This window comes from Hemicordylus capensis, chromosome 3, assembly GCF_027244095.1.
Source record: "Hemicordylus capensis ecotype Gifberg chromosome 3, rHemCap1.1.pri, whole genome shotgun sequence".
Taxonomy (NCBI): domain Eukaryota; kingdom Metazoa; phylum Chordata; class Lepidosauria; order Squamata; family Cordylidae; genus Hemicordylus; species Hemicordylus capensis.
This window is the reverse complement of record NC_069659.1, coordinates 351,750,424-351,775,848: the sequence shown is the minus strand read 5'-3', so window position 1 is coordinate 351,775,848 and position 25,425 is coordinate 351,750,424. Positions and strand designations below refer to the sequence as shown.

At 46.1% G+C, this 25,425-nt stretch overlaps 2 protein-coding genes across 5 annotated transcripts in view; both read right to left on the bottom strand.

The window, feature by feature from the left end:
• The window catches only part of EIF4E2 (eukaryotic translation initiation factor 4E family member 2), a 34,382-nt gene extending 31,650 nt beyond the window's left edge, over positions 1–2,732 (bottom strand). Inside the window, exon 1 of one of the 2 annotated variants that reach the window (XM_053308518.1) lies at positions 2,485–2,732. In XM_053308518.1, the coding sequence (XP_053164493.1) occupies positions 2,485–2,504 (20 nt within the window). In that variant the 5' untranslated portion in view covers positions 2,505–2,732. The remainder of the gene's footprint in view (positions 1–2,484) is intronic. The other variant, XM_053308519.1, reaches the window with a different exon arrangement.
• A 1,731-nt stretch (positions 2,733–4,463) lies between these two features.
• LOC128350341 (cytochrome P450 2J4-like) overlaps positions 4,464–25,425 on the bottom strand; it is a 41,915-nt gene continuing 20,953 nt past the window's right edge. For all 3 annotated transcript variants that reach the window (XM_053308515.1, XM_053308516.1, XM_053308517.1), the window contains exons 4-9: positions 24,282–24,442; positions 18,796–18,981; positions 15,536–15,677; positions 12,403–12,590; positions 8,241–8,382; positions 4,464–6,989 (exon numbers count right to left, since the gene is read on the bottom strand). In XM_053308515.1, the coding sequence (XP_053164490.1) occupies positions 6,787–6,989; positions 8,241–8,382; positions 12,403–12,590; positions 15,536–15,677; positions 18,796–18,981; positions 24,282–24,442 (1,022 nt within the window). In that variant the 3' untranslated portion in view covers positions 4,464–6,786. The remainder of the gene's footprint in view (positions 6,990–8,240; positions 8,383–12,402; positions 12,591–15,535; positions 15,678–18,795; positions 18,982–24,281; positions 24,443–25,425) is intronic.

Sequence of the window (25,425 nt, the reverse complement as noted above, 5' to 3'; positions counted from 1 at the left end):
AGCACTTTACCTGTTGATTTTTGCCTGCTGCATAGCTATTGCAGTCAAAGAGCTTCGATCCATAGAAAAGGTAGAAACCGTTGTGATAAATAAGAATAAAGAGTGCCATGTGAAACTGATGGCTGGTTGCAGCTCAACGGGGCTGCTAACTGTTGAGCTGCAAGGACACTTGTGCCATTACCAACTGCACCTGTTGTATTTTATGCCTATTATGCAGCCAAGCTGGACTGGGGGGGGGGGGGGGGAAGGAGGACAACAACTCTCCCAGCCCCTCACAAAATTCAGCAATTTGAACTGCAGGCATGCTACTGATACTCCCAATACTGATACATGCTACTGAGAGTAGGGATGTGCAAGGAACTGGGCAGGGGTGGTTCAAAGGGGTGGTGGGGTCAGAGGGAGAGGTTGCACTTACCCCTTCCCCCACTTTCCCCCTGCCTGTGCTCAGCTCGGTTCCTGTAAATCCTTCGGGATGGCAGCATACCTTCCTGCTGCCCCTTCCCCTCGTGCGATTGCGCAGAAGCCCATCTGATGTGCACACGTGCACCAGGAGAGGAGAGCTGGTCTTGTGGTAGCGAGCATGACTTGTCCCCATAGCTAAGCAGGGTCCACCCTGGTTGCATATGAATGGGAGACGATGTGTGAGCAATGCAAGATATTCCCCTCAGGGGATGAAGCTGCTCTGGGAAGAGCAGAAGGTTTCAAGTTCCCTCCCCAGCTTCTCCAAGATAGGGCTGAGAAAGATTCCTGCCTGCAACCTTGGAGAAGCCACTGCCAGTCTGTGAAGACAATACTGAGCTAGATAGACCAATGGTCTGACTCATTATATGGCAGTTTCCTATGTTCCTATGTACTTCCAGCCAAAGAGGGGAAGGGGCAGCAGGGAGGCATGCTGCTGCCCTAAAGGATTTTACAGGAACTGAGCGCCGGCAGGGGGAAAGCGCGGGGAGGGGTAAGTGCACCCTCCCCCGCCCTTAAAGTCCGACCCTCCCACCCACCGAATGTTCGAACCTGCCAGTGTTCGTGCACATCCCTTACTGACAGTCCAGACTGATAAAATGGGGAAAAGTCTATCTGGGATATCCATCACCCCCAATTCTCGCTGTATTACATGCATGAGCACACACACACAAATACATACACAAGACACTGCGATCAGAAATATGTAGAGTGGCTAAATACATTGAAGGACTATTTATTTTTGTTTCAAAAACACATCTACTGCTTTGTTTTGCATACAGTGGGATCCCAGGCAGTTAAAGGGTGTACTTTTAACAGCTGCACAGAAATAAGCTTTGACAGGGGCAGAAAATCCCCCCCCCTCCACATGAGAAGTGGCTCCTGACAGTGTTTCCCACTTCAGTTTAACTCTATGCTTTCATGGGGCAATGAATGAGAGTTGGATGAATGAAATGCTTCTGTGGGGCAAAGGAAAGAGAGTTGGTAACTCTTATCCTGAAATGGTCACATTTTACAAAGGCAAGACTGCCATCCTGAAAGGCTTAAGGAGAGCAGATGCAAAGGGTGACAGCAGTGTGCTAAGCCGTGCTCCCTCTAACAGGGATTCCCAGATGTTGTTGACTACAACTCCCATAATCCCCAAGCAAAGGCTATTGCAGCTGGGGATGCTGTGAGTTGTAGTCAACAACATCTGGGAACCCCTGTTAGAGGGAACCCTGGTGGGGATATGCCTCAAACCTTCTTCTTGGACCTTTCAGGGTGACAGCCTACCTTGCCCCACTGTTCCGATTGGCATCTGCCCTCCTCCAACCTTCCGGGATGACAGCCATCCTTTCTGTAAGACGTGACTGCTTTGGGACAGGTGCTATCACTCAACCCTCTTTCCTCAACAGCTATCCCAAGCAAGTGGCTGCATCCATCGCAGAGTCTGCACCGCACTGAGAGGGCAGCGGGCAGGGAGAGCCTGGAGTGACCAGCAGCAAGGAGGGCTTGCCCATTCTGGCTGCAATCTCCTTCCACACTCCCAGGCCACTCCCATCTCCAGGACAGCTCTCAAGAGGAGTCACCTGCAGACCGGCTGAGGGCGATGCCTGGAGACTCTTGAGCCAGTCCTGCTGCGGGGCTGGCCACATAACCAGGGGCCCCTGCACCAGTCTTCCCTCAAACAGGGATTCCCAGATGTTGTTGACTACAACTCCTAGCATCCCCCGCTGCAACAGCCTTTGCTTGGGGATTAGGGGCGTTGTAGTCAACACCATCTGGGGATCCCTGTTAGAGGGAACCCTGCACCCCTGCACTCTCCAGGGGGGTGGGCACGAGGAAATTCCCACAGGGGCAGACTCCCTCCTCCAGCCAGGCCTCTCCTCAAGCGCAGGAGGCCGGCTGCACCTTCCTCGGACGGGGGGCTCCCCCGGCCGGAGCCTGCACAGCGGCAGTTGGGGCCAGAAGTCGGGGGCACACCAAGGGAGGGGGAGCGGTTTCGTGCGCGGCCCGGCAGAAGGGGCCGCAGCGCCTCCAACTCACGCGTCAAATTTGTTGTTCATCCTCCCTCGCTCGCTCGCGGCCTATCGCCTCCCGTCGGTCCCCGCCGCTTCCGCTCCGCCGCCACAGTTTCCCTCCTCCCTTCCGGCCCTGCGGAACCTTAGCCTTTGGTAGTCGTTTCCGTCCAACTCGTTGAAACTGATACTCTCAAATAAACTCGGTTGTTTTAGAACGGAAGTTCTAGCCAACTGCTAGTCTTTCCCTCACTGATCTAACGCTCGCCCTCCTTACTGGAACTTCCGGTTTCCATTTGAACGGCGTTTCTGTAGTAAACGAAAAGGAGCTTCATTTAACCACACTGAGCATGCTCCAATGCTTCTGAGCATGCTCAGATGCACAGTGTATGACTCGTTGATGGATAGGGCGAAGTGATACTACATTTCCCCTCTAAGCTACTACGAACCAACCATCGGGGGTTTCGCCATAGATATATCGAAGCCTAGAGCGGCATCTTGTGGCCGGGGGTGATGGGAGTTGTAGTTCAACAACCATTGGAATAATCTAGGTTGCTTAGAACCAACGTCAGTGTTGCTGGAGTTCAGTTTTATCCGCAAGTGTAGGTTGTGTGTCTCTCTAGTTTTTTGCTCCCTTTATACAATAATTCTTCAGCAGGGAACGGCAAACTAAATTCTTAATCGTTTTTCTACACTTATTTTGTAATTTTAAATAAGTAAATGAATATTACTATTCTTATGAATATTTATATACCTCTTTTCAACAAAAGGTTCCAAAGCGGTTTGCATAGAGAAAAAGAAAGAAAGATTGTGTACAGCAATGTACTGAACAATACAACAGTTGTATTAATAATACACTTAATAATACACTTGTTACTGTATGATAATAAACAATAATCTAGACTTTCCATACTTGTTTTAAGATGGGATTATATATATATTTGAAAATCTGCACCACCCCATCATTATATCTTCAACTGTTGTTTGCATTAAAAGTTCCGTACACCCTTTGTAATATCATTGTATACAGCAGGAGTGTAGTATCATTAATACAGCAGATTATGCAAGTGTTTTTAAAAATATACTCCATGGCTCATTTGAAATAATTCACTGTGAATATCTCTCTGCTGTTTATTCCTAGTAGTGATGTTTAGGAGGAGACCAGCAGTGGTTTCTCCAAGGTTGCAGGCAAGAGTCTCTCTCAGCCCTATCTTGGAGATGCCAGGGAGGGAACTTGGAACCTTCTGCAGGCAAGCATGTAGAAGCTCTTCTCAGAGTGGCCCCATCATTAGTAGATGATCCCCTTGTCATTAGTAGAAGATGAATGGGCTCCATGAACAATTCATGGGGACAAAGGGCTGTGGGGCTGTTTCAATACTTTAAAATGGTAAAGACAACAATGGGCTTGGGTGGGACCACAATGGAATCCCAAAAGTTTGAGGATAATTTGATAGAAGAAGAAAAGAGGAAGATGATGGCTGTGGTGTTTCTGATTAATCTGTTCACTGATCCAGGCCAGCTTTTGAATCTTGCTTTAGTTCCTTTTATTCCGGTCCTGGAGTAGAGGCATCACTAACATACAGCCAGCAGCAAGAGCACTGAAAAAAGAGCACTGAAGATCATGAAAATTCCCTTCTCTAACCAGTTAGCCAAACTGCTGCCACCTTAAGAGCCAGCGGCCATCTCAGGACTTAATACGTGACTGAAACCTGGTAGAAGGGGAGTGAGGAAAGAAACCAGAACATGCAGAATCAGGGGGGAAACAAAAGTTGCGATTAAGGGAAAGTTTGTTAGATGTGCAAAGGTCACATCTACATACAATGTGTCTTCTTTCTTATGCTTATGAGCCTGAAAATATACTGTACTGATCATTGAGTAGTGGAAGAATAGCGAGTGCCCTGTCTCTTTGCTCTCAACCCTTCAATTGCTTGATTTAATAAAGCATCTCTGACATTGAGTGAACCAAACACAGAATGAAGACAGTTTTCTTCCACAGCCACCCAGCAGTAATTTGTATAGACAATTTTTATTATCATATCAATGTCATAGAAAATTTACAAGACACAAAATATGTTTCAGGTTTTTCAACTTGCACTGCTACATTGTTGGGGTGTGGGGGGGACACCTATATAAGTGCCCATATTTCCCCCAAGGAATAATAAATGAACACCATCTATTTTTGAAAAGCAAATCTACTTGTATGTTTGCATTTCTTGATTTACATAACATTTTTAAAACCATCACTGTGATGCCTCCCATGTTTAATCAAGCGTCTCTTCACATTTCCTATCCCAATCTTTGTTATACAAATGTTTACAGCTACAACCAAAAATTGAACTAAATCTTGATCTTCTGATGAGCCTGGATTTTTCCAAGCAAGAGTTCTTCAGGAGCACCAATAAATAGCCAGTGTTAATATGAATGATTAGCAAAACCTCCATACACCGCTGACCTCCTAATCTGAAAACAAGCCCACCACCACATGTGTAAATAAGTTCCCTTCCTCACACCCTTTCCAGCAAGTGTCCACAGTGCCAGATTTAGGCACAAGCTAAGTAAGCTACAGCTTAAGGCCTCATATTATGAAAGGCCACTGAACACCAAACTATGACTAAATTTCTACAAAATTGATTGAAAAATAAAGGAGAAAGGGAAAAGTTCTAAAGCAGAAATGACCATTCTAATACAAAAAAAATACATGGCTACCCAATTATTTATCAGATTGAGTTTATACGTCTGTGCAGAAATAATTAAGTTATATTGAAGTTTGATGAGAGCAGAGCCTGGTTTAGACCAACGCCTGCCATCATGGTTACAGGCAGTGTTCACCTCTTCAGATGAATACTGCTTTAAATGTGAGCAGTGTGACCAGTGAGTAGGGTGAATGAAGTACCATATTTTGTAAGGCTCTTGGGACTTTTAAGCTTATCATAGCTGAGGACCTCAGCATGTCATAATCCAGCCCCGAGTGTCCCAAGTCCTATGCCAGAAATTTTGTTCAACCACTTTGGGTGAAGCACCATTTCAGCAGAACCGAACAGCTTCTCTCAGTTCTGAATATATAGAAAATAAGCCATTTTTAGAATCCTATTCTTCATCACACTGAATCATTTTGTAATAAGTATATTGAGATCTGCCCAATGCATCCTTGCCTCCACAATCAACTAGAGAAGAAACTGAAAGTGCTTGAGTAATATGTTAAGACCAGGGTTCTCAGGCTTCAGTCCCTAGTTTTTGGACTACAACTCCCATCATCCCCTGCCAAAACAGGAATTGTAATCCAACAACATCTGAGGATCCAAGTTTAAGAAACCATGTAAAATGTGTAAGGAATGGCCAGTGTCATGGAAAGATGGCAGAACCAATGCAATTTTAGTCATTTAATTGACATTGCCACTGTAGCAAACAAATACTACTCTCCCGCTTTTTTTGGCTGCGGGATAGATTCATTTACAGTTTCTTACTGTTAATAATACAAAATAAAATTTGTATTTCTGCACAGCAGTGGAAGGACTCTGGATATATCTATACTATAGATGTGAACTTGTATAATAGTCATTCCATCTCCAGAGAACTGCAGTTGTGGGGCAGGGCAAAGGCAGCTGGTCCCCCTCCCACAAAACAAAAACAAACACAGGATCCAGCAGAATATTGGACTTACCAGCAGCCAGAGAACTCTCTCAAGCAAGGCGCTTTCTCCAGCCCCTCCTCCTGATGGCTGTAATTTCCTGGCTGGAACAGCTGCTAATCAAGCTGCTCCAGCTTCTGAACCCTAGTGTAGGGATGTGCACGAACCTGTTCGGAGACCCTTTTACAGCACAAACTAGTCCAGCAGTCCAGTGTTTGGGCTGGTTCGGCGGCAGGGGGGATTACCTTTAAGGAGCAGGGAGGGTGCACTTACCCGCAACCCATTGCATTCCCCCCGCTGGTGCTTGAGAGGTAAGGGCACCCTCCCTGCCCCTTAAAAAGTAACCCCACCCCCCACCGAACCGGCCCAAATGCCAGTTCGTGCACATCCCTACCAGCTGCCACGGAGGCAGAGTGAGATGGAGGAATGGGGATGGAGGGCGTAGGGATCTTCAACAGAAAATTCATAGCACCTCAGCAAATAACAATTCCTATGATTCTTTGGGAGAAACTATGATAACCAAAATGGAATAAAACTGATATAAGTTTGTAGTGTGAATCTATCCTCAGATTAATTTATATTAGTACCAAAAACTACATGGCAGTAATATGAGAGAGAGAGAGAGAGAGAGAGAGAGAGAGAGAGAGAGAGAGAGAGAGAGAGAGAGAAGTCCCTGTTACAACTAGTTCACAATCCAAATAACTAGGCTGCTGGATTTAACACAGTCTTGCGAGCAATAGCACATGCTTTGAATGGGTGTGGTTGCAGGGCAGACCCCAGAATGGGCTCAGTGTTGATTTCCTTCACTCCTTCTGGCATCTGAAATCTGAATGCCCGCAGCAGGTTGGTGAAGAAAATGAAGAGGGTTGTTCTTGCGAACTTCTCCCCCAAACACACCCGGACCCCTATGAGATGAAAATGAGGACTAGTGTCATGGGATAGTAAATATATGCATACACAGCGGTACCTGAAGATTAAGTGTATTCATCCCGTTTACGGCTTTTTGCAAGATTAATGCTCCATAGTTGTGTATATACCGTATTTTACGGACTATAAGACGCTACGGACTATATGGCGCACCTTAATTTTAATCCAGTTTTTCAGAGTTTTAACATATTAAACTGTTAAAACATATAAGACGCACCTGAGTTTTGGCGGATATTTTTCAAGGAAAAAAGTGAGTCTTATAGTCCATAAAATACGGTACATGTAGCTGGAGAAAATAATGCAGGCTCCCTCCATAGCTATGCAACTTAGCCCACTCATTTTCAAAACCTTGCCCTGTTACTTCGGGGCGGGGGGCGGGGGGAGAGCCCAGTTAACCCTCTGCCCTCCACCTTACTGTGGATGACCTTCTCATGCCAACTCCAGAGCCCAATGAACTCCTTCCCTGCCCCACTCACAGAGTATAGAGGGTTGCCCTTTTGCCAGTTGTTCAATGCCCAGTGCCTATATATTTTTAACATTGCAGCAGGAAAGTCACTTGCCTAGGGAGCAAGAGGCTGCTGGTTCGAATCCCCGCTGGTATGATTCCGACTATGGGGAAACACCTATATTGGGCAGCAGTGATATAGGAAGATGCTGAAAGGCATCATCTCATACTGCGCAGGAGGAGGCAATGGTAAACCCCTCCTGTATTCTACCAAAAGAAAACCACATGGCTCTGTGGTCACCAGGGAGACTAAACATGTGAGCACTGTAAGATACTCCCCTTAGGAGATGGAGCCGCTCTGGGAAGATAATCTAGGTTCCAAGTTCTCTCCCCGGCATCTCCAAGATAGGGCTGAGAGAGATTCCTGCCTGCAACCTTGGAGAAGCCGCTGCCAGTCTGTGTAGACAATACTGAGCTAGTTGGGCCAATGGTGGTCTGACTCAGTATATGGCAGCTTCCTATGATCTAGCCTCATGCCCTGAAAGGCTTATCCCACCACCCCTCTGGCTTCAAAGTTTTCAGCAGGCATTGCCCATGTGTCTTCTCAAGCATGTCTTTGCACCTATAAGGGCTAGGAACTTTGGTTTAAAGGAAAACTTGAAAGCCACAATTCTCTGAAAGCTGTATTCTGCACCCAGTGCCACATCCTGTGCTTTTTCTGCACTTGTGCAGAATGTGAGGCACTCAGCTCTGAATAGGAGCAAAATATTAAGCACTGCATTACCTGCTGAGAATGGTAAGAAAGCCTCGTTATTGGTGAAATTCCCATCCTTGTCCAGGAAGTGACTTGGGTTGAACTTGTGTGGTGTCTCCCAGTGGTCCGGGTCATAATGGATGGAGTATAAGTTTGGCAAAATGATGGTGCCCTACAAAGAAACCATATTCTGAGACAGTTCAGACATAACACCAAACTATGGTTTATTTTGATGTCTGAAACGACACCATCTGACAAGCCACCAATTGGAAGCAGCTGCCAGACCACAATCAGAAACAACTGTTTGAAGTTGGTTTGCAAACCGTTTGGGCAGACTTAATTTCACATAGCATCTGAACCAACAAACTATGGCTTGGGATAATTGTTTCACCCTTGGAGATAGCTGTTTGCGAGAGCATCCAGGGATTCCCAGGAAAGGTAAAATGAGACAGGAAATGAGGAAAACCATGATTAGACCATTATTGGTGCTGGGTGCTATCAGTATGCTGATGACACCCAAAACTATTTCTCCATGTCAGCATCATCGGGAGAGGGCATAACCTCCCTAAATGCCTGCCTGGAGGCAGTGATGGGCTGGATGAGGGATAACAAACTGAGACTGAATCCAGATAACATGGAGGTACTCATTGTGCGGGGTCAGAACTTGAGAGACGATTTTGATCTGCTTGTTCTGCATGGGGTCACACTTCCCCTGAAGGAACACCTTCCCCAGAAGGAACCCCATGCAGAACAAGCAGCTCAAAATCGTCTCTCAAGTTCTGACCCCACACAATGAGTACCTCCATCTTATCTGGATTCAGATACGCAGTCTAGGTGTGCTTCTGGATCCAAGCTTCTCCCTGGTCTCCCAGGTTGAGGCGGTGGCCAGAAGTGCCTTCTATCGGCTTCAGCTGATATGCCAGCTGCGTCCGTTTCTTGAGATGAACTGGTAACCTCCAGCAATGCGCTCTATGTGGTGATTACAGCAATGCGCTCTATGTGGTGATTACCTTGTATGTGGTCTGGAGACTACAGTTGGTCCAGAATGCAGCAGCCAGGTTGGTCTCTGGGTCATCTCGGAGAGACCATATCACTCATGGATTGAAGGAGCTACACTGGCTACCGATATGTTTCCGAGCAAATTACAAGGTGTTGGTTATAACCTATAAAGCCCTAAACAGCTTGGGCCCTGGGTATTTAAGAGAACGACTTCTTCGTCATGAACCCCACCATCCACTGAGATCATCAGGAGAGGTCCATCTGCAGTTGCCACCGGCTCATCTGGTGGCCACTCAGGGACGGGCCTTCTCCGTTGCTGCCCCGAGGCTTTGGAATGCGCTCCCTAGTGAAATAAGAGCCTCCCCATCTCTGACAGCTTTTAAAAAGTCTTTAAAGACACATCTGTTCCCCAGGCTTTTAGTTAATATTGTTTTAATGGTTTTAATGCTGTTTTAAAATATTCTTTTAAAAAATTTAAATTGTTGTAATGTTTTAAACTTTTTGTTTTTATTTTAACTAATGTTTTACTTTCTGTTTTTATTTTGTTGCAATCCGCCCAGAGACTTAAGTTTTGGGCGGTATAAAAATGTGTTAAATAAATAAATAAAAATAAAATAAGACTTGAAACCAAAACTACAGGTAAAACAATGGGTGGCTTTACATGGCCACCATCCAGTGTGGAAGCAGGGAAAATGTTGGGGATATGCTGGGATGCAAGAGTTTGCTCTCATGGTGGGTGTGACGTCTGCATATGCCCAAGTCTGGTTCCTACTCCATCTGCCTGTGGGAAGGAATGACCCCTTCCCACTTGATTTGACGAGTTGCAGTTTATTTTGTACTTCTTTGTCCACTCCAGGCTCTGAAAGGGTTAAATGTAACAACCTCTTACAGCCTTGTCTGAGGTAAAAATATTGTCAGCCGCAGAGTTTTGGAGGGAAAGTTATAAAGGTTTCTATTGGTTGCCTGTGGCTGTCTCCAGGCAGAGACAGAAGGTTCTGGCTGCCTGAGGGAAGAAACTCCCTGATTGGACCATGCATTCTTTTGGAACTGAATATAAGGGAGGGTGTAAGCGCCTAAGAGGAGGCTGCTGGCAGAGAGGAGGAGAGAGCGTTTGGAGAGAGATCTCATTCTGTTTGCTGCGGAGTATTGTGTGAGCCAGAATGTAGGGATGTGCATGGACCTGTTCGGAGGCCCTTTTACGGGTCTCTGAACAGGTTCGATCCCTGGCAGGCTCAAAGGTTCAACAGTAGGGGCCGGGGACGACTTTAAGGGCAGGGAAGGATGCACTTACCCCTTCCCCGCCGTGTTCCCCCCACCTGTGCTGGAGTTCCTAAAAGTCGTCAGGGTGGCAGCGTACCTTCCTGTTGCCCCCTTTACCAGATATGACCGGAAGTACTAGACGCACACGCACCCAATGTGCGTGTGTGTGGTCATAGCTGTTAAAGGGGGCAACGGGGTGGCAGGGAGGTACGCTGCCGCCCTGATGGACTTTTAGGAACTCCAGCACCAGTGGGGGAAATGCAGTGAGGGTGTGTGTAAGTGCATCCTCCCCTGACCTTAAAGTCATCCCCAACACCAGCATCAAACCGGCCCCCGCTGGTTCTGTGCACGTCCCTACCAGAAGGCTACAACACTAGCAGGATAAGATCGGGCTGAAACTGCCAGGGGAGTTAGCAGTGAGGAAGCTGGTCCTACTGAAGCCTGCTAAGCCTCAGCACAGAAGGCTAGCAAATGTGCTTGGTTGTATTTTTTTGTACTCTTGCCAAACTAATCTTTTGCCTACTGTTCCTGTACTGTTTTTGCATTTTTGAAACCATCCAGCTCAAGTAGACCTATTCTTGTTTTTACTATATTTTATTGGTGTCTCTGTCCATTATTTTAGTCCCACTTCAAGCCTACCTGCCCCCCCCCCCACCTTTTAACCACACTACTAAGTTTTGGTCTTACTTTTAAGTGACAGAGGGTTCAGTGACTGTGAGCCTATGCAGTCACACAGGTTTAAAAGTCTTTTTGGTGGTAGTAGATGGTTAGACTGAGGGCCAGCTGATGCCAAGACCTCACAGCCTGGCATTCTCCCAGGATTCTCTGCCTGATTACCAGATCTTGGACATGTAAGTCCAAGACCAGGAGAATGTTGGGTAGAGAATCTCAGGAACTTGGGCGAGTTCAGATGTCACACAAGGTGATCGTGTGAACCTGACTTATGGTCTGGATCCACCCAGAGGTGCACCTAGGTAATTTGGGTGCCTGGACTGCCCAGCTGTGAGCCTCCCCAAAAACCTACTATTGGGGGCCCATTGCCGAACCTCAGTGGTTTTTTTAGTTACAGCTGCCACGCAGCCAAGGGGTGGCTGCTAGGGGGTGAGAGGAGCAGTCCTACCCCCATTGGCGGCGGCAGGCAGAGCGTTACTGGGCTGAACCGATGGGCCCAGTATCACTCCAGCTGCCGCCAGGGTGTGTGTGTAGGACTGGTCCGCTCACCCCCCAGCAGCCACCCCCTTGGCCGCGCGGCAGCTGTAATTAAACAAACACACACAGCGGTTCGGTGGGTGCAGGGTGGCTGAGGGAGGCCCCCTGGAGATTTGGAAGCCCCCCCCCGGACCTTGGAGCCCACGGACTGGGTCCCCAAGGTCCAGGGGTTAGAGCGCCTCTGGATCCACCCACTATGAGTCTGAGACACCCTCACAGCTGTCTGTGCTGGGATCTTTGGCACAGCAGACTGACTGTCCTATAGTTGCATCATTCTTGGCGTCTCCTGTTGTCCTGATAAGATGCCCAAGAGGTCCAGCGTGAGCACACAGCTTGCTGCCCAGAAGATCCTGCAGACTGGGTGAACATTTCATGCATAGAAAATTCTGGTGTAAAATTTGCTAGAGACAGGGCTAAAAAAACTTGGGGCCCCGGGACAAATTCTGACCCTAAGAGGTACAAGATGGCCTCTCAGTTGGTCCTTCTTAAGGCAAGAGTGATGTGTAGGAGGAGAGGAACAAGAGTCGTGGCAACAGGACTGTGGGTGGGATTGGACTGGCTCCCACCCACAACCCCCCACCTCAGAATGGCCTTCCTGCATCCTAGTTGCTGACCAGGGGCTTAAGATGACAAGGAGCACCCCAACCCAAAGCAGATGTTTGGACCCATTTTAGCTTACTTTCATGGCAGTAAATAAAGGGTGCAAAGCTCCTGTTAAACACACCTTGCTAATGGGCAATCCCTGTAATTTTGTATCCTTGGTGCACTTGTGAAACACTCCTGTTGCGGTCATGCTGCTGACTCTCTGCGTTTCATGTATCACTGCATTGGTGAAGGGCAGGATTTTCCGGTCCTCATAGCTGATGACATGGGATGGACCGAGGACAGTGTTCAGCTCCTCTTGCACTTGTTCTACCGGAGAAGAGAAACAGCACTTCAACATCCAAGGAATTATTTAATGCAAATTGACCTTACATGTGTTACCTCCTTACTTGATGCATTCACACTTGTCTATTATCCCTTCTCTGGGTGTTTTAAAGAAGAACCTGAAGACACTAGTGATGTGCACAGAACCAGTCCAGAAGGCCTTTATGGGCCTCCAAACCGGTTTGAACGGCGGGTGGTTCTGCCAGTTTGAAGGTGGGGTGTGTGTGCATCTTTAAGAGCAGGGGAGGGTGCACTTACCCCTCCCACTGCTTTCCCCCTGCCGGTGCTCCGTTTTCCTAAAGTCCATCGGGGCGGCAGCATACATCCCTGCCACCCCATTGCCGCCTTTACCGGAAGTAACTGGAAGTATCCAACGCACCTGCGCATGCCCAGCACGCACAGGTGTGTCGGATACGTCCAGTTACTTCCGGTAAAGGTGGCAACAGGGTGGCAGGGAGGTACATTGCCGCCCCAATGGACTTTAGGAAAATGGAGTATGGGTAGGGGGAAAGCAGAGGAAGGGGTTAGTGCACCCTCCCCTGCCCTTAAAGATTCACACACACACACCTTCGAACCACCCCCACTCGGTTCCCTAGAAGGCACACCTGTTTAACCAGGCTTTTAGTTTAGTTTTAAAGTTTTAAGTTTTAGAGTTTTAAATCTGTTTTTTAAACTCTTTTAATTGTGTTAATTAATGTTTAAATTGTTATGTTTTTAGATTGTGAACCGCCCAGGGACTTGCTTGTGCGGTGGGATAGAAGTGTGTTAACTAAATACATGGACAAAATATTAGTAAAACATGCTCCTACATCCTAAAGGCTGGACAGTCCTCTGTCAGCAGTTTCCTGCACTGGACAGAGGGTTGGATTGTAAGACCACCAAAGTCCTTTCCAGCTCTAATATTATATTATTCTGTTCCAGCTATTAGTAATACCTGACATGAGGAACATTACTTAGAGTAGTCCCATTGAAATTAAAAGGACAAGTTAGGCAATATCTAACTTGTTGTTTTACTTTACATGTAAAAAAAAAGTTCCTTGCTAACTTGGCAAAGAGGCACCTTTTAAACGTGGTGATTCTCTTTATTTAGCAGGGGGAGAGCAACTGGCCCTACCCACCCCCAGCACAGTACCTCCAGTGACTGTTGCTGGTTATCTTACATTTCTTTTTAGCTTATGAGCTCTCTGGGGACAGGGATCCATCTTATTTATTTATTATTTCTCTGTGTAAACCGCCCTGAGCCATTTTTGGAAGGGCGGTATAGAAATCGAATAAATAATAATAATAATTCATGTGATTACTCTGAGTAATTTCCCCCACATAGGGTCAATATTTTTTGCCTGCCAGAGGCTGCGAACCAGGACTCCCAGAAGGCAAGCCCCAGTGCCTTGCTTCCTGGCTCACCTTGTCTGCCAGAAGCACAGCAGGCTGAACCGTGAGCCAGAGGTGCCACTTGCTTAGTCTTACAAGGAAACCCAGCAGCTGGCTTGATGACCCAGGTAGTTAAGGCAACTTCATATGCCTCGGGCCCTGCCATCTGGAAGAGGGGCGCTGCTCTAGGTTGTCAGGTGCAGCAGAGACCCAGGGAAGCTGGCTGGAATCCCAGGAGGCCAGAACAAAGGTTTCCAGACAGGCAAGGTCAAGGCCCAAGAAAGCAGATCAGAATGCAGGGCCAGAGTGTAGTCCGGCAGAGGGCTGAGTTCAGAAGAAGACTGTAGCTGAGGCGAGACAAACTGGGGCAGTTCTTTCATGAGGCAGGTGAGGTATGTGCCCCAGGCAGCAGATAATTGGGGCAACAGTGGGACAGCAAGAAGCCCCCCCAACCCCATCACCAGTGGAGCCTCTCCTCACACGTGCAAGAAGCACGAGGAGAGAAGAGGAGGCTACTGAACCCTGCTCCTCCTCTCTGCCCTCGCACCACATTTACAGCTTGCAATGGTCAGTTTTGAAAGACAGCTGGCCCCTACCAGGGGCATGGGGCAAGGCAGAATTTGGTGCCTCATCTCTGGCACTGCAGTACCTCGGGTTGCCCCTGAGGTGAAGCACCAGGAATCCGTTCTACTCGTAGCAAGGACGGATGAACAAGCTCTCCCAGATCCAACAAAAGAAGTGAGTAGAGAAAGAAGGGCAAGATTGCCTAATTTTCTGCCAGTGCGGCTGTGAAGATCAGCTGGCAGTGCATTTGAAGAACGTGTCTGGAGCCTGTGTTCTTTAATATTATGTTGGCCGCTTCCCCTATGGCAGTTACTCCATTCCTTCTGATCTGCCAAGCGGCAGGGTAGGTGGACTAGGGATAGCACTGGAACAGAAATGATGCAAATGTTGCAATAGAACACTGCATCCAGGTTGTGCAGCCACCTTCCACCAATAGTGCGTCCGGAACATCAATTTCTCACATTGCAATCCTTCATTTGTCCTCCCTGCTGCTCTCCCAATGTCAGGAGAACATCAGGGCAGGAGAGAAGATTAGACATGGTGCCAGTTCTAGGGATCAGCCTGGGATCCTTCAAACATCCATAGGCCCTCAGTAGCTGCCTGATCCTATCATATGCTGGGACTTCAGGTCTCTTGAGTGATTATAGCAACTGTACAAAACTAATGAGCCAACTAATGGTGCAGCGGGAAAATGGCTTGACTAACAAGCCAGAGGTTGCCAGTTTGAACCTCCGCTGGTACGTTTCCCAGGCTATGGGAAACATCTATATCGAGCAGCAGTGATATAGGAAGATGATGAAAGGCATCATCCTATACTGCACGGGAAGAGGTAATGGTCAACCCCTCCAGTATTCTCCCAAAGACAACCACAGGGCTCTGTGGTCTCCAGGAGTCGACACCGACTTGACAGCACACTTTACCTTTTACCTCTAAAACTAATACAGTACTGAGAAGGGAAGAGGAGAAGAAGGTTGCACAGGGTGCATGCTTCACACCTTGTATCTCCGGATAGGTCATCATGTAGAGAAGTGCCCAGGACAAGGCAATGGTGGATGTGTCTAAGCCTGCGATGAAGAGGTCCATAATCACCTGGACCATGTTGAGTTCTGTAAATGGTGAGTTGGGATCATCTTTGTTCTGCAGATGGGAAAGAAAAGCAAGAAACTGACAACTGTTATCCCAGGTACCCACATCTGATGCGTGGTCTCCCTGAGGAAGGAATATACGAGAAGGGGCAATGCAGATGGCACAGTGACCCACATTTTTTTGTCAAATTTTTATACCACCCCAGTCTAATATCAAAATCAATTTAAAACACTTTAAAACAATGTAAAAAATGATTGAAGACCAGACTAAAAAAAATGAGTCTTAAGGGCTCTTTTGAAAGTCATTGGTGTTGTTATATCTCAAATTTCTGTGGTCAGTGTATTCCACAGTTTAGGAGGGGCTGTAGAGAAGCCTTGATCTCAAATCACCATGAACTGGTGGCAGTGGAAGCAGACCTCTCCTGACTATCTTAGTATGTGATGTAGATCATATGGAAGGTGGTGGCACTCTTTTAGGGAACCAGGTTCTAAGCCATTTAGGGCTTTAAAGGTAATCAACAGCAGTTTGTTTTTCTCACTCAGAAATATATTGGCAGCCAGTGTAACGGTTTTTAAATTAGCATAATATGGTTTCTCTGGGATACTCCAGAGAGCAATCCGGCTGCTCTATTTTGAAACTGCAGTCTCCAGACTGTACAAAGGCTACCCTACACAGAGCACATTGCAGTAGTCTAGCCTGGTACACTAGTGATTAGAAATCTTTCTCTTCAAGAAATAGATGTGTATTGAACCCACCCTACCCCGAAGGAGGACAAAGTCCTGTATATAATATATTCCGAAGAGGGGGAGAAATGTCATGTATCTTTTCTTGAGCACACATTGTCAGGAAATGCCCTTGCTTGTGTGTTCATGGCCTGGACCAATGCCCAGGCAGAAGGATGGCAACCTGGGAGTCAAAAGACAGCTAGAGATTGTGAAATGTTTCTGCTGTCAGAAGCACATAGGTCATTGACTTAGTCAATTGAAGTATTGATTAGCATTCCATCCACCCACCCACCCACCCCCGCCACGGACACATCTTCTCCAGAAAATGGAGTGTCTGGTATTGCCTGTTGGAAAACATTCCGATGAGTCATAAGGACAACAACAGTTACTTCAATAGGCCCTCTCCAAAACATTGATTCATGTTTTATTAAAAGAAGAAGAGGTCATTCACACAATCAAAAGCTGTGTTCTACCTGGGTTTAAGAGCGGTGTCTGTGTGCTCCTAATAATGGAGTCACCTGTATAGCCTCTCATTTTGTTCTTTATATAATTACTTATTGTTTTCTTTATTGACCAGGAAGGAAGAAAAGTTTGTTCTAGAATATTTGCCTCTTTTGCCTGTAAATTGTTTCCTAATGTAGGTACTTAACTAATAATGGAGTGAGCTCCCTAATGGCTCAGCGGGAAACGACTTGACAAGCCAGAGGTTGCTGATTTGAATCCCCGCTGGTATGTTTCCCAGACTATGGGAAACACTTATATCGGGCAGCTCAGCAGCAATATAGGAAAATGCTGAAAGGCATCATCTCACACTGCGCAGGAGGAGGCAATGGTAAACCCCTCCTGCATTCTACCAAAAGACATACTGGATCCCCCGTTCGGACCAGTTCTTTTAGAACCAGGGCTGATCTGGTTCAAACTCAGACTGGCCAGATCAGGCCTGTTCAATTCAAACCACAGTTCAAATTGAGCAGACTTGCACATCTCTAACCCAGACAGGCACTGGCTTCTCCAAGGTTGCAGGCAAGAGTCTCTCTCAGTCCTAACAGGAGATGCCAGAGAGGGAACTTGGAACTTTCTGCAAACAAGCATGCTCTTCCCAGAGCAGCCCCACCCTCTAGGGGGAATATCTCACAGTGCTCACACATGCAATCTCCCATTCAAATGCAAACCATGGCAGACCCTGCTTAGCAGATGACAATTCATGCTTGCTACCATAAGACCAGCTCTCCTCCAGCTAGCAGCAAATGCCTAGACAATAGGGAAATCCATTTGAATGGATCATTCATTTAGCACCCCAGGTGGCCTCTGACAATCAGGAAATTACACCAAAGTCACCTGGCAGGCAGCAGGCTGCTATGTGAGGCAAGGAATATACAGAGAGGAAACATGCAGTCAGGCCAGTTCAACATGGAAGTCCAGAACAAAGGAAAATTCTGGTATGTGGCTTAAAAGAAACCTTTCATGACAAGGCTCTGTATTGCCCTACTTCTTCACAGAGAGGTACAAGGGGGGAAGCAATGAGGGGGCTGCCTGCCACCCAGCTGGTGCCCCCTCCTCCAAGGGTAGTTATATTCTGGCTTTCCAAATCTGAGTGCCCAATTTGCATATTATGTAAATTGGCTTGGAAGTAATTTTTGAGCTGAATAGTGACTGTACGTTTTGCTCCATAAGTCCGCTTCTACAAGGGCTAGAGCTTAGCTTTAAAAAAAGAAAAGAAAGCTGAAATCTGGGCGAATCTGGGTGGGCTAAGCAATCTGGGTGAGATGCTTAAAATCCGGGTGAATCCTGGAATTCCGGGGGGCATGGCAACTCTACCCCCTCCCTTAGGGGCCCAAGGACATTTATCTCCCTGCCTCAACGGCAACTACCCTGTTTCCCCGAAAATAAGACATACCCCGAAAGTAAGACCTAGCAGTAATTTCTGATGTACCACTAATTGCCCTAGTGCATTTTTTGGGGCTAAAATTAATATAAGACACTGTCTTATTTTCGGGGAAACACGGTATGCCCTTGCAGCTCATGGCAAACCAGTCCCCCTACCATAAATAGGGAGCACTAAACTGGTTAAACGTTCCCTTTTCAAACAAAGACCAACATCCCGATTAATACTGCATCTGACTACAGTTATAGTGTCCCCATCTTAGAAACACTGATGTTGAGTGGGGGGATTTTTGCCAATCTTCCATCAGCAAAAATAGCCTTCCTTTGCACGATAGGCACTGTGGAGCTAAGCTCTTCTTGGTGGGCCACATGCTTCTTTCCGGTGCAGTCACAGGCTTAGGGTGTCATTCATAGACCGTACATGCATGCAACATAATGTGTGAATAGCTCTATATATCCGGCAATTCGTTATGGGTCCAAATTACCTTTAATCTATTTGTTAGTGAGCAAAGCCTACTAACATAGCATCTTTTGAGGGTGCAGATGGCACAGGTGCTTACCTTCTCTAGCTGAGCAAGGTATAAGTCAATGAAGTCCCGAGGCTCCTCAGGCACCCAGCTCCTCTGATGACTCTGGATCTCCTCCCTGATGATTAGTTCTAGTTTCTTCCAATGACGCAGTGCTGACATAGTACTGACTATGATTGGTTGTAGGTGCTTCATCACAGAAGGAAAGGCATTATAGAGCTGCATGGAAGCAAAAAAATGCCAAGGAAGGGAGGGTTAATCAAGCATATATGTTTTTTGAGCCAAGTTTTTATTGGTATGCTTCAAAGCATAAAGTGGCCTTATCAAAACCCGTGTCCCAGGTTCTTGAATGCAATTCTAAAGTTTGTGTTATTCGAGATCCATAAGAACATAAGAGCCCTGGTGGATCAGGCCCAAGAACACCCATCTAGTCCAGCATCCTGTTTCTCACAGTGGCCCACCAGATGCCACTGGAAGCCACAGGCAGGAGTTGAAAGGGGCATGCCCTCCCTCCTGCTGTCACTCCCCTGCAACTGGGACTCAGAGGCATCCTGCCTTTGAGGTTGGAGGTGGCTTATAGCCCTCCAACTAGTAACCGTTGATAGACCTCTCCTCCATGAAGTTATCCAAGCCCCTCTTAAAGCCATCCAGGTTGTTAGCTGTCACCACATCTTCTGGCAGAGAATTCCACAAGTTGATTATGTGTTGTGTGAAAAAGTACTTCCGTTTGTTGGTCCTAAATTTCTGCACTCCCAACAGAAATCTGTAATTCGAGATCATTACTGTTCTTCAGGAGAGCCCTTAAAACCTATTTGTTTGGCCTGGCCTACCAAGGTTTTTAAATGACTGAAAAACTGTTTTAAATTGTTTTAAATTGTTGCCCTAGTTCTCCAAGGTTTTTTAGTTGTTTGAATTGTTTAATTGGCTTTATTCTGTTTTTATAGTTTGATTTTAACTGTTAACTTGTTTTAATTGGTTTTTTACCTTGTCTTATACTGCCCTGAGCCATTTTGGAATGGCGGTATATAAATTGAATAAATAAATAAATTAATAATAATAAATTAATAATAAATTAATAATAAATTTATTTATTTATTTGCGAGCCAGCATGGTGTAGTGGTTAGAGTGCTGGACTAGGACCGGGGAGACCCGAGTTCAAATCTCCATTCAGCCATGAGACTTGCTGGGTGACTCTGGGCCAGTCACTTCTCTCTCAGCCTAACCTACTTCACAAAGCTGTTGTGAGGAGAAACCTGAGGATGTAGTACACCACTCTGGGCTCCTTGGAGGAAGAGCGGGATATAAATGTAATAATAATAATAATAATAATGTGGCAGAAAAAGACCCAAATAATCCCAGTGGTAATTGGCGTCCTGGGTGCAGTTCCAAAAGACCTCGAAGAGCACCTCAACACCATAGGGGCCACAGAAATCACCATCAGCCAATTACAAAAAGCAGCTTTACTGGGAACAGCCTATATTCTGCGACGATATCTATAACAACTGACAATAAAATTCAGCCATCCCAGGTCCTTGGGAAGGACTCGATGTCTGGATAAAACAAACCAGTCAATAACACCTGTCTGACTGTGTAAACAAGAAATAATAATAATAATAATAATAATAATAATAATAATTAATAAATAAATAAATAAATAAATAAATATCCTGGCAACAGAACTGCCCAGTGGAAGCAACATCAAGAACCTGGAAGAGAAAGAACATTACAAATACTTGGGCATTCTCCAGGCTGATAACATCACACACACTGAAGTTAAAAGAAAAATTGGAACTGAATACATTAGGAGAGTTAGAAAAATCCTCAAGTCCAAACTCAATAGCGGGAACACCATACAAGCCATAAACACCTGGGCTATACCTGTTATCAGATACACTGCAGGAATAATAGACTGGACCCAGGCAGAGCTAGAGACGCTAGATCGTAAGACCAGGAAAATAATGACCATCAATCATGCTCTGCACCCCCGCAGTGATGTAGATAGGCTATATCTCCCTCACAGCTCAGGTGGAAGAGGAATACTGCAAGTCCATCAAACAGTAGAGGAGGAGAAAAGAGGCCTTGAAGAATATATCAAGGACAGTGAAGAAGATGCACTTCAAATGGTCAATAATGAGAAACTATTCAACACCAATGAAACAAAGCAGGCCTACAAGAAAGAACAAGTCCAGACTCAGGCAGAAAAATGGAAAAATAAGCTACTGCATGGTCCATATTTGCACAATATAAGTGGAAAATCAGACATCACCAAGACCTGGCAATGGCTTAAGAATGGCAACTTGAAGAAAGAAACAGAGGGTTTAATACTGGCTGCACAAGAACAGGCACTAAGAACAAATGCAATAAGAGCAAAAGTAGAAAAATCAACCACAAACAGCAAGTGCCGCCTTAATAAAGAAGCAGATGAAACAGTGCACCACCTAATCAGCTGTTGTAAAAAGATTGCACAGACTGACTACAAACAAAGGCATGACAAGGTAGCAGGGATGATACACTGGAACATCTGCAAAAAATACAAGCTACCTGTAGCCAAAAATTGGTGGGACCATAAAATTGAAAAAGTTGAAGAAAATGAAGATGTAAAAATATTATGGGACTTCCGACTACAAACCGACAAACATCTGCCACACAATACACCAGATATAACTGTAGTTGAGAAGAAAGAAAAACAAGTGAAAATAATCGACATAGCAATACCAGGGGATAGCAGAATAGAAGGAAAAGAAATAGAAAAAAAATCACAAAATACAAAGATCTACAAATTGAAATTGAAAGGCTGTGGCAGAAAAAGACCAACATAATCCCAGTGGTCATTGGTGCCCTGGGTGCAGTTCCAAAAGACCTTGAAGAGCACCTCAACACCATAGGGGCCACAGCAATCACCATCAGCCAATAACAAAAAGCAACTTTACTGGGAACAGCCTATATTCTGCGGCGATATCTATAACAACAGCAACAACATTGACAATAAAATTCTGGCATCCCAGGTCCTTGGGAAGGACTCGATGTCTGGATAAAACAAACCAGTCAATAACACCTGTCTGTGTAAATAAATAATAATTTCCTGGCAATCAATTTCATGGGATGACTGCTGCTTCTAGTGTTATGTGCGAGGGAGAAAAGTTTCTCTCTATCCACTTTCTCCACACCATGCATGATTTCATAGACGTCTATCATGTCTCCCTGCAGTCGTCTTTTTTCTAAACTAAACAGCCCCAGGTGTTGTAGCATTGCCTCATAAGAAAGGTGCTCTATCCCCCTGATCATCATGGTTGCCCTCTTCTGCACCTTTTCCAGTTCTACCATGTCCTTTTTTAGATGTGGTGACCAGAATTGTACAGAGCAGTCCAGGTGTGGCCACATCATAGTTTTGTATAAGGGCATTCTAGCAGTTTTATTTTCAGTCCCCTTCCTAATGATACCCTAGCACAGAATTGGCCTTTTTCACAGCTGCCGCACATTGAGTCAACACTTTCAATGAGCTGTCCAACACGACCCCAAGATCCCTCTCCTGGTCAGTCTCTGACAGCTCAGATCCCATCAACGTATACTTGAAGTTGGGGTTTTTCGTCCCAATGTGCTTGCACTTTACACTTGCCAACACTGAACTGCATTTGCCATTTTGCTGCCCACTCACCCAGTTTGGAAAGATTCTTTTGGAGCTCCTCACAATCCGTTTTGGATTTCACTACCCAAAAGAGTTTGGTATCATCTGCAGATTTGGCCACCTCGCTGCTTACCCCTGCTTCTAGATCATTTATGAATAAATTTGAAAGCACCGGTCTCAGTACAGATCCCTGGGGGACCCCACTTCTTACTTTCCTCCATTGTGAAAACTAAATCCAGCTCCAGATGGCATCAACCTTTTGCACCAATAACCCTAATGGCCACTAGGGCCATTGGGAGAAGAGATCTTCAGTTAGGGTATCCTTCTCTTTCCTGCTTATCTCTGCCTCTCTGAGCCCTCTATGGATAGAGTGCACTCAGGAACCTTCTGGGAGAGAGCCTGGCTGCTAAAACAGTGCCCCACTGGGGCAGTAGGAGACAGCAAAGGTGTCATGGAGGGGCAGGCAAGACCTGCCTCCCTCCCTTTGAAGTGCCGTCTCTCCACTGCCTTGGATGTGCACAAAACACAAGATGAAGTGCATCTTTGCAACTGGTTAGTAATTGCTACACTAAATTAAAATCTCATTAAAGTGTGACAAGGCAGTGCGCTGGAAACATCCATCAACTGGATTGCAGAAATACTGCTTGCATGGCGCAAGTGAAGGTTTAGTTCCTGTGCACAAACTAAAAATTGTGGTTCAGTTCGAATTCGGATTGAATTCGAACTGAACCACATGTTGCTGAACGGACCAATCCATTTGGCTGAGCTGGTTCGACAGTTCAAGTGGTTATACTTATGAAGTGTAATCCAGTGAGGACTCCCGTTTACAAGTAAAGGGATGTTGGCCGGGGTGGTGGCAAGAGAGATTAACGACTTACTTGTGAAGGATCATATCTACCCAGTGTGGCTGCCAGTGCTGCTTCTCCTAACCCGCTGCAGCCCATAGCCCAAGCACTCACAAGGCTTCTTTTAGCAAGCCGCCTGCATGGCGGAGGTGAGGTTCTGGCCTCCGTGGATGCGTGGAGGCCATTTACACGACATCTGCACATGCACGTATGCCATGCGAATGGCCTCCATGTATCCACACATGCAGGTCAGAACTGTGCCACCGTCGTGAAGGCAGCTCGTTAAAAGAGGCATTGCACGAGCCTGGGGTGTGCCGGGGGCGGGGGCAGGGCTGCGGGGAAGGTCCTTTAACTACCTCTCTTGCTGCGCCCCCTGCCAACAGCTGCCCATTTGATGCCAAACCAGTTCACCCAAACTGGGTTTCATTCAGTTTGATCATGGACCAAACTGCCCCCAGTTTGGTTTGTGGTTGAGTCGCCAAATCGGCCCAGTTTGAGGCAAACCAGTTCAGTATTGGATGGTTCGTGCACACCCCTACTCTCACACCCAAGGTTTGCTCCTAGAATTAAGTTATTCATAATAACATAATCCTAGAATTAGGTTATTCTTAGACACAAACCATTTCAAACAGGACCCACTGTTTTAATTAGGTGATTTACAAATGCCAGACACGACAAGGATAGGGACTTAGGAACATAGGAAGCTGCCATATACTGAGTCAGACCATTGGTCCATCTAGCTCAGTATTGTCTACACAGACTGGCAGCGGCTTCTCCAAGATTGCAGGCAGGAATCTCTTTCAGCCCTATCTTGGAGATGCTGCCAGGGAGGGAACGTGGAACCTAGATGCTCTTCACAGAGTGGCACCATCCCCTAAGGGGAATATCTTACAGTGTGCTCACACTTCTAGTCTCCCTTTCATATGCAACTAGGGCAGACCTTGCTTAGCTAAGGGGACAAGCCATGCTTGCTACCACAAGACCAGATCTAGGGCTGGGGCAGCAATGATGCAAATAAATAAAGAAATTGCAATATCAGGAATACTTACTTGTGAACATAAGGTACTGCTGAATTCTTCCATTGCCTTTGAGCCTTTGACCAGACAGTGGAAGCGGTCATCTGCTGTGGAAAACCAATGTCCAAAAAGCACATTTCCAATCAAATTGCCAACAGAAGAAAGGATGGAGCTGTAGGGGTCCATAGGTCTTCCTGTGAAGCAAAGGGGGGGATGACACACTATTATGAGAATTAGAGAGCGCATACTTTGCATGCAGAAATTCTTGAGATCAGTCCCTGCAACTGAAGAGCTAGAAAAATTTAAGGGAAGGAATGCAACCGGGAAATAAACATACTCATATTTGGTGCCTCTTAATCAATTTACTCTAACAACAATGCACAGCCATTTGTTTTGTTAGGAATGCTTTAAGATAAAATTAAATAGACAGTACAGGTATGGAACTGCAATAAAACGTTGCAGTATATCCCTGGAACGTACCTGTTACCTGAGCCTGTGTCTAAGTATTGTGAAAGTTCTAGGCATCTTTCCCTTTCAGAAGCAGAAGTGGTTATGACTGTCTTGACGGAGAACTCTTCAAGCTGAGAAATTTCCCACTGTTTTTGTTCAAACCCTCCTTCCACCCCTCCTCACCACTGTGTTCCATTAGCTCCACCTTCTTGGTTGTCTGTTAAGTGCCCTCTGAGTCTGTGAACATTCCACTCCACTGAGTTTCACTGGGGCAGTTTGCAGCGGTTTGCCCCTGTAAGTTTTTGTGTGTGAAACAAACGTACCTGTGGGTTAGCCCGAGTCTGCCGACACCTCACCTGCAGGTCCTCCAGATGTGTATCCATAATGATCATAATATTTCCATTCTTTTGGAAATAAATATATTATACGCCTTCATATGTGTGCATGTCAGTGTGTGTGTGGTGCTTATATGTGTGTGTGTGTTTATGTAAACATATGCATTATAAAGTTTATTCTCTGTGTTACTATATTATTTCATCTAATAGACGAACAAACCACTTAGGGTGGTTTGCTGGCGGGAGCCACGTGTCTGCCGTTGCAGCACACGACCCAGAAAAACCGGGCTAGGCTCCCTTAGCCCGGTTTCTCCTGGTCTTGGGAATAGCCTCATGATCTCATAATACCTGGTGTAGGGTAAAATAGAAGAACGCCATCCATTTTATGCTCT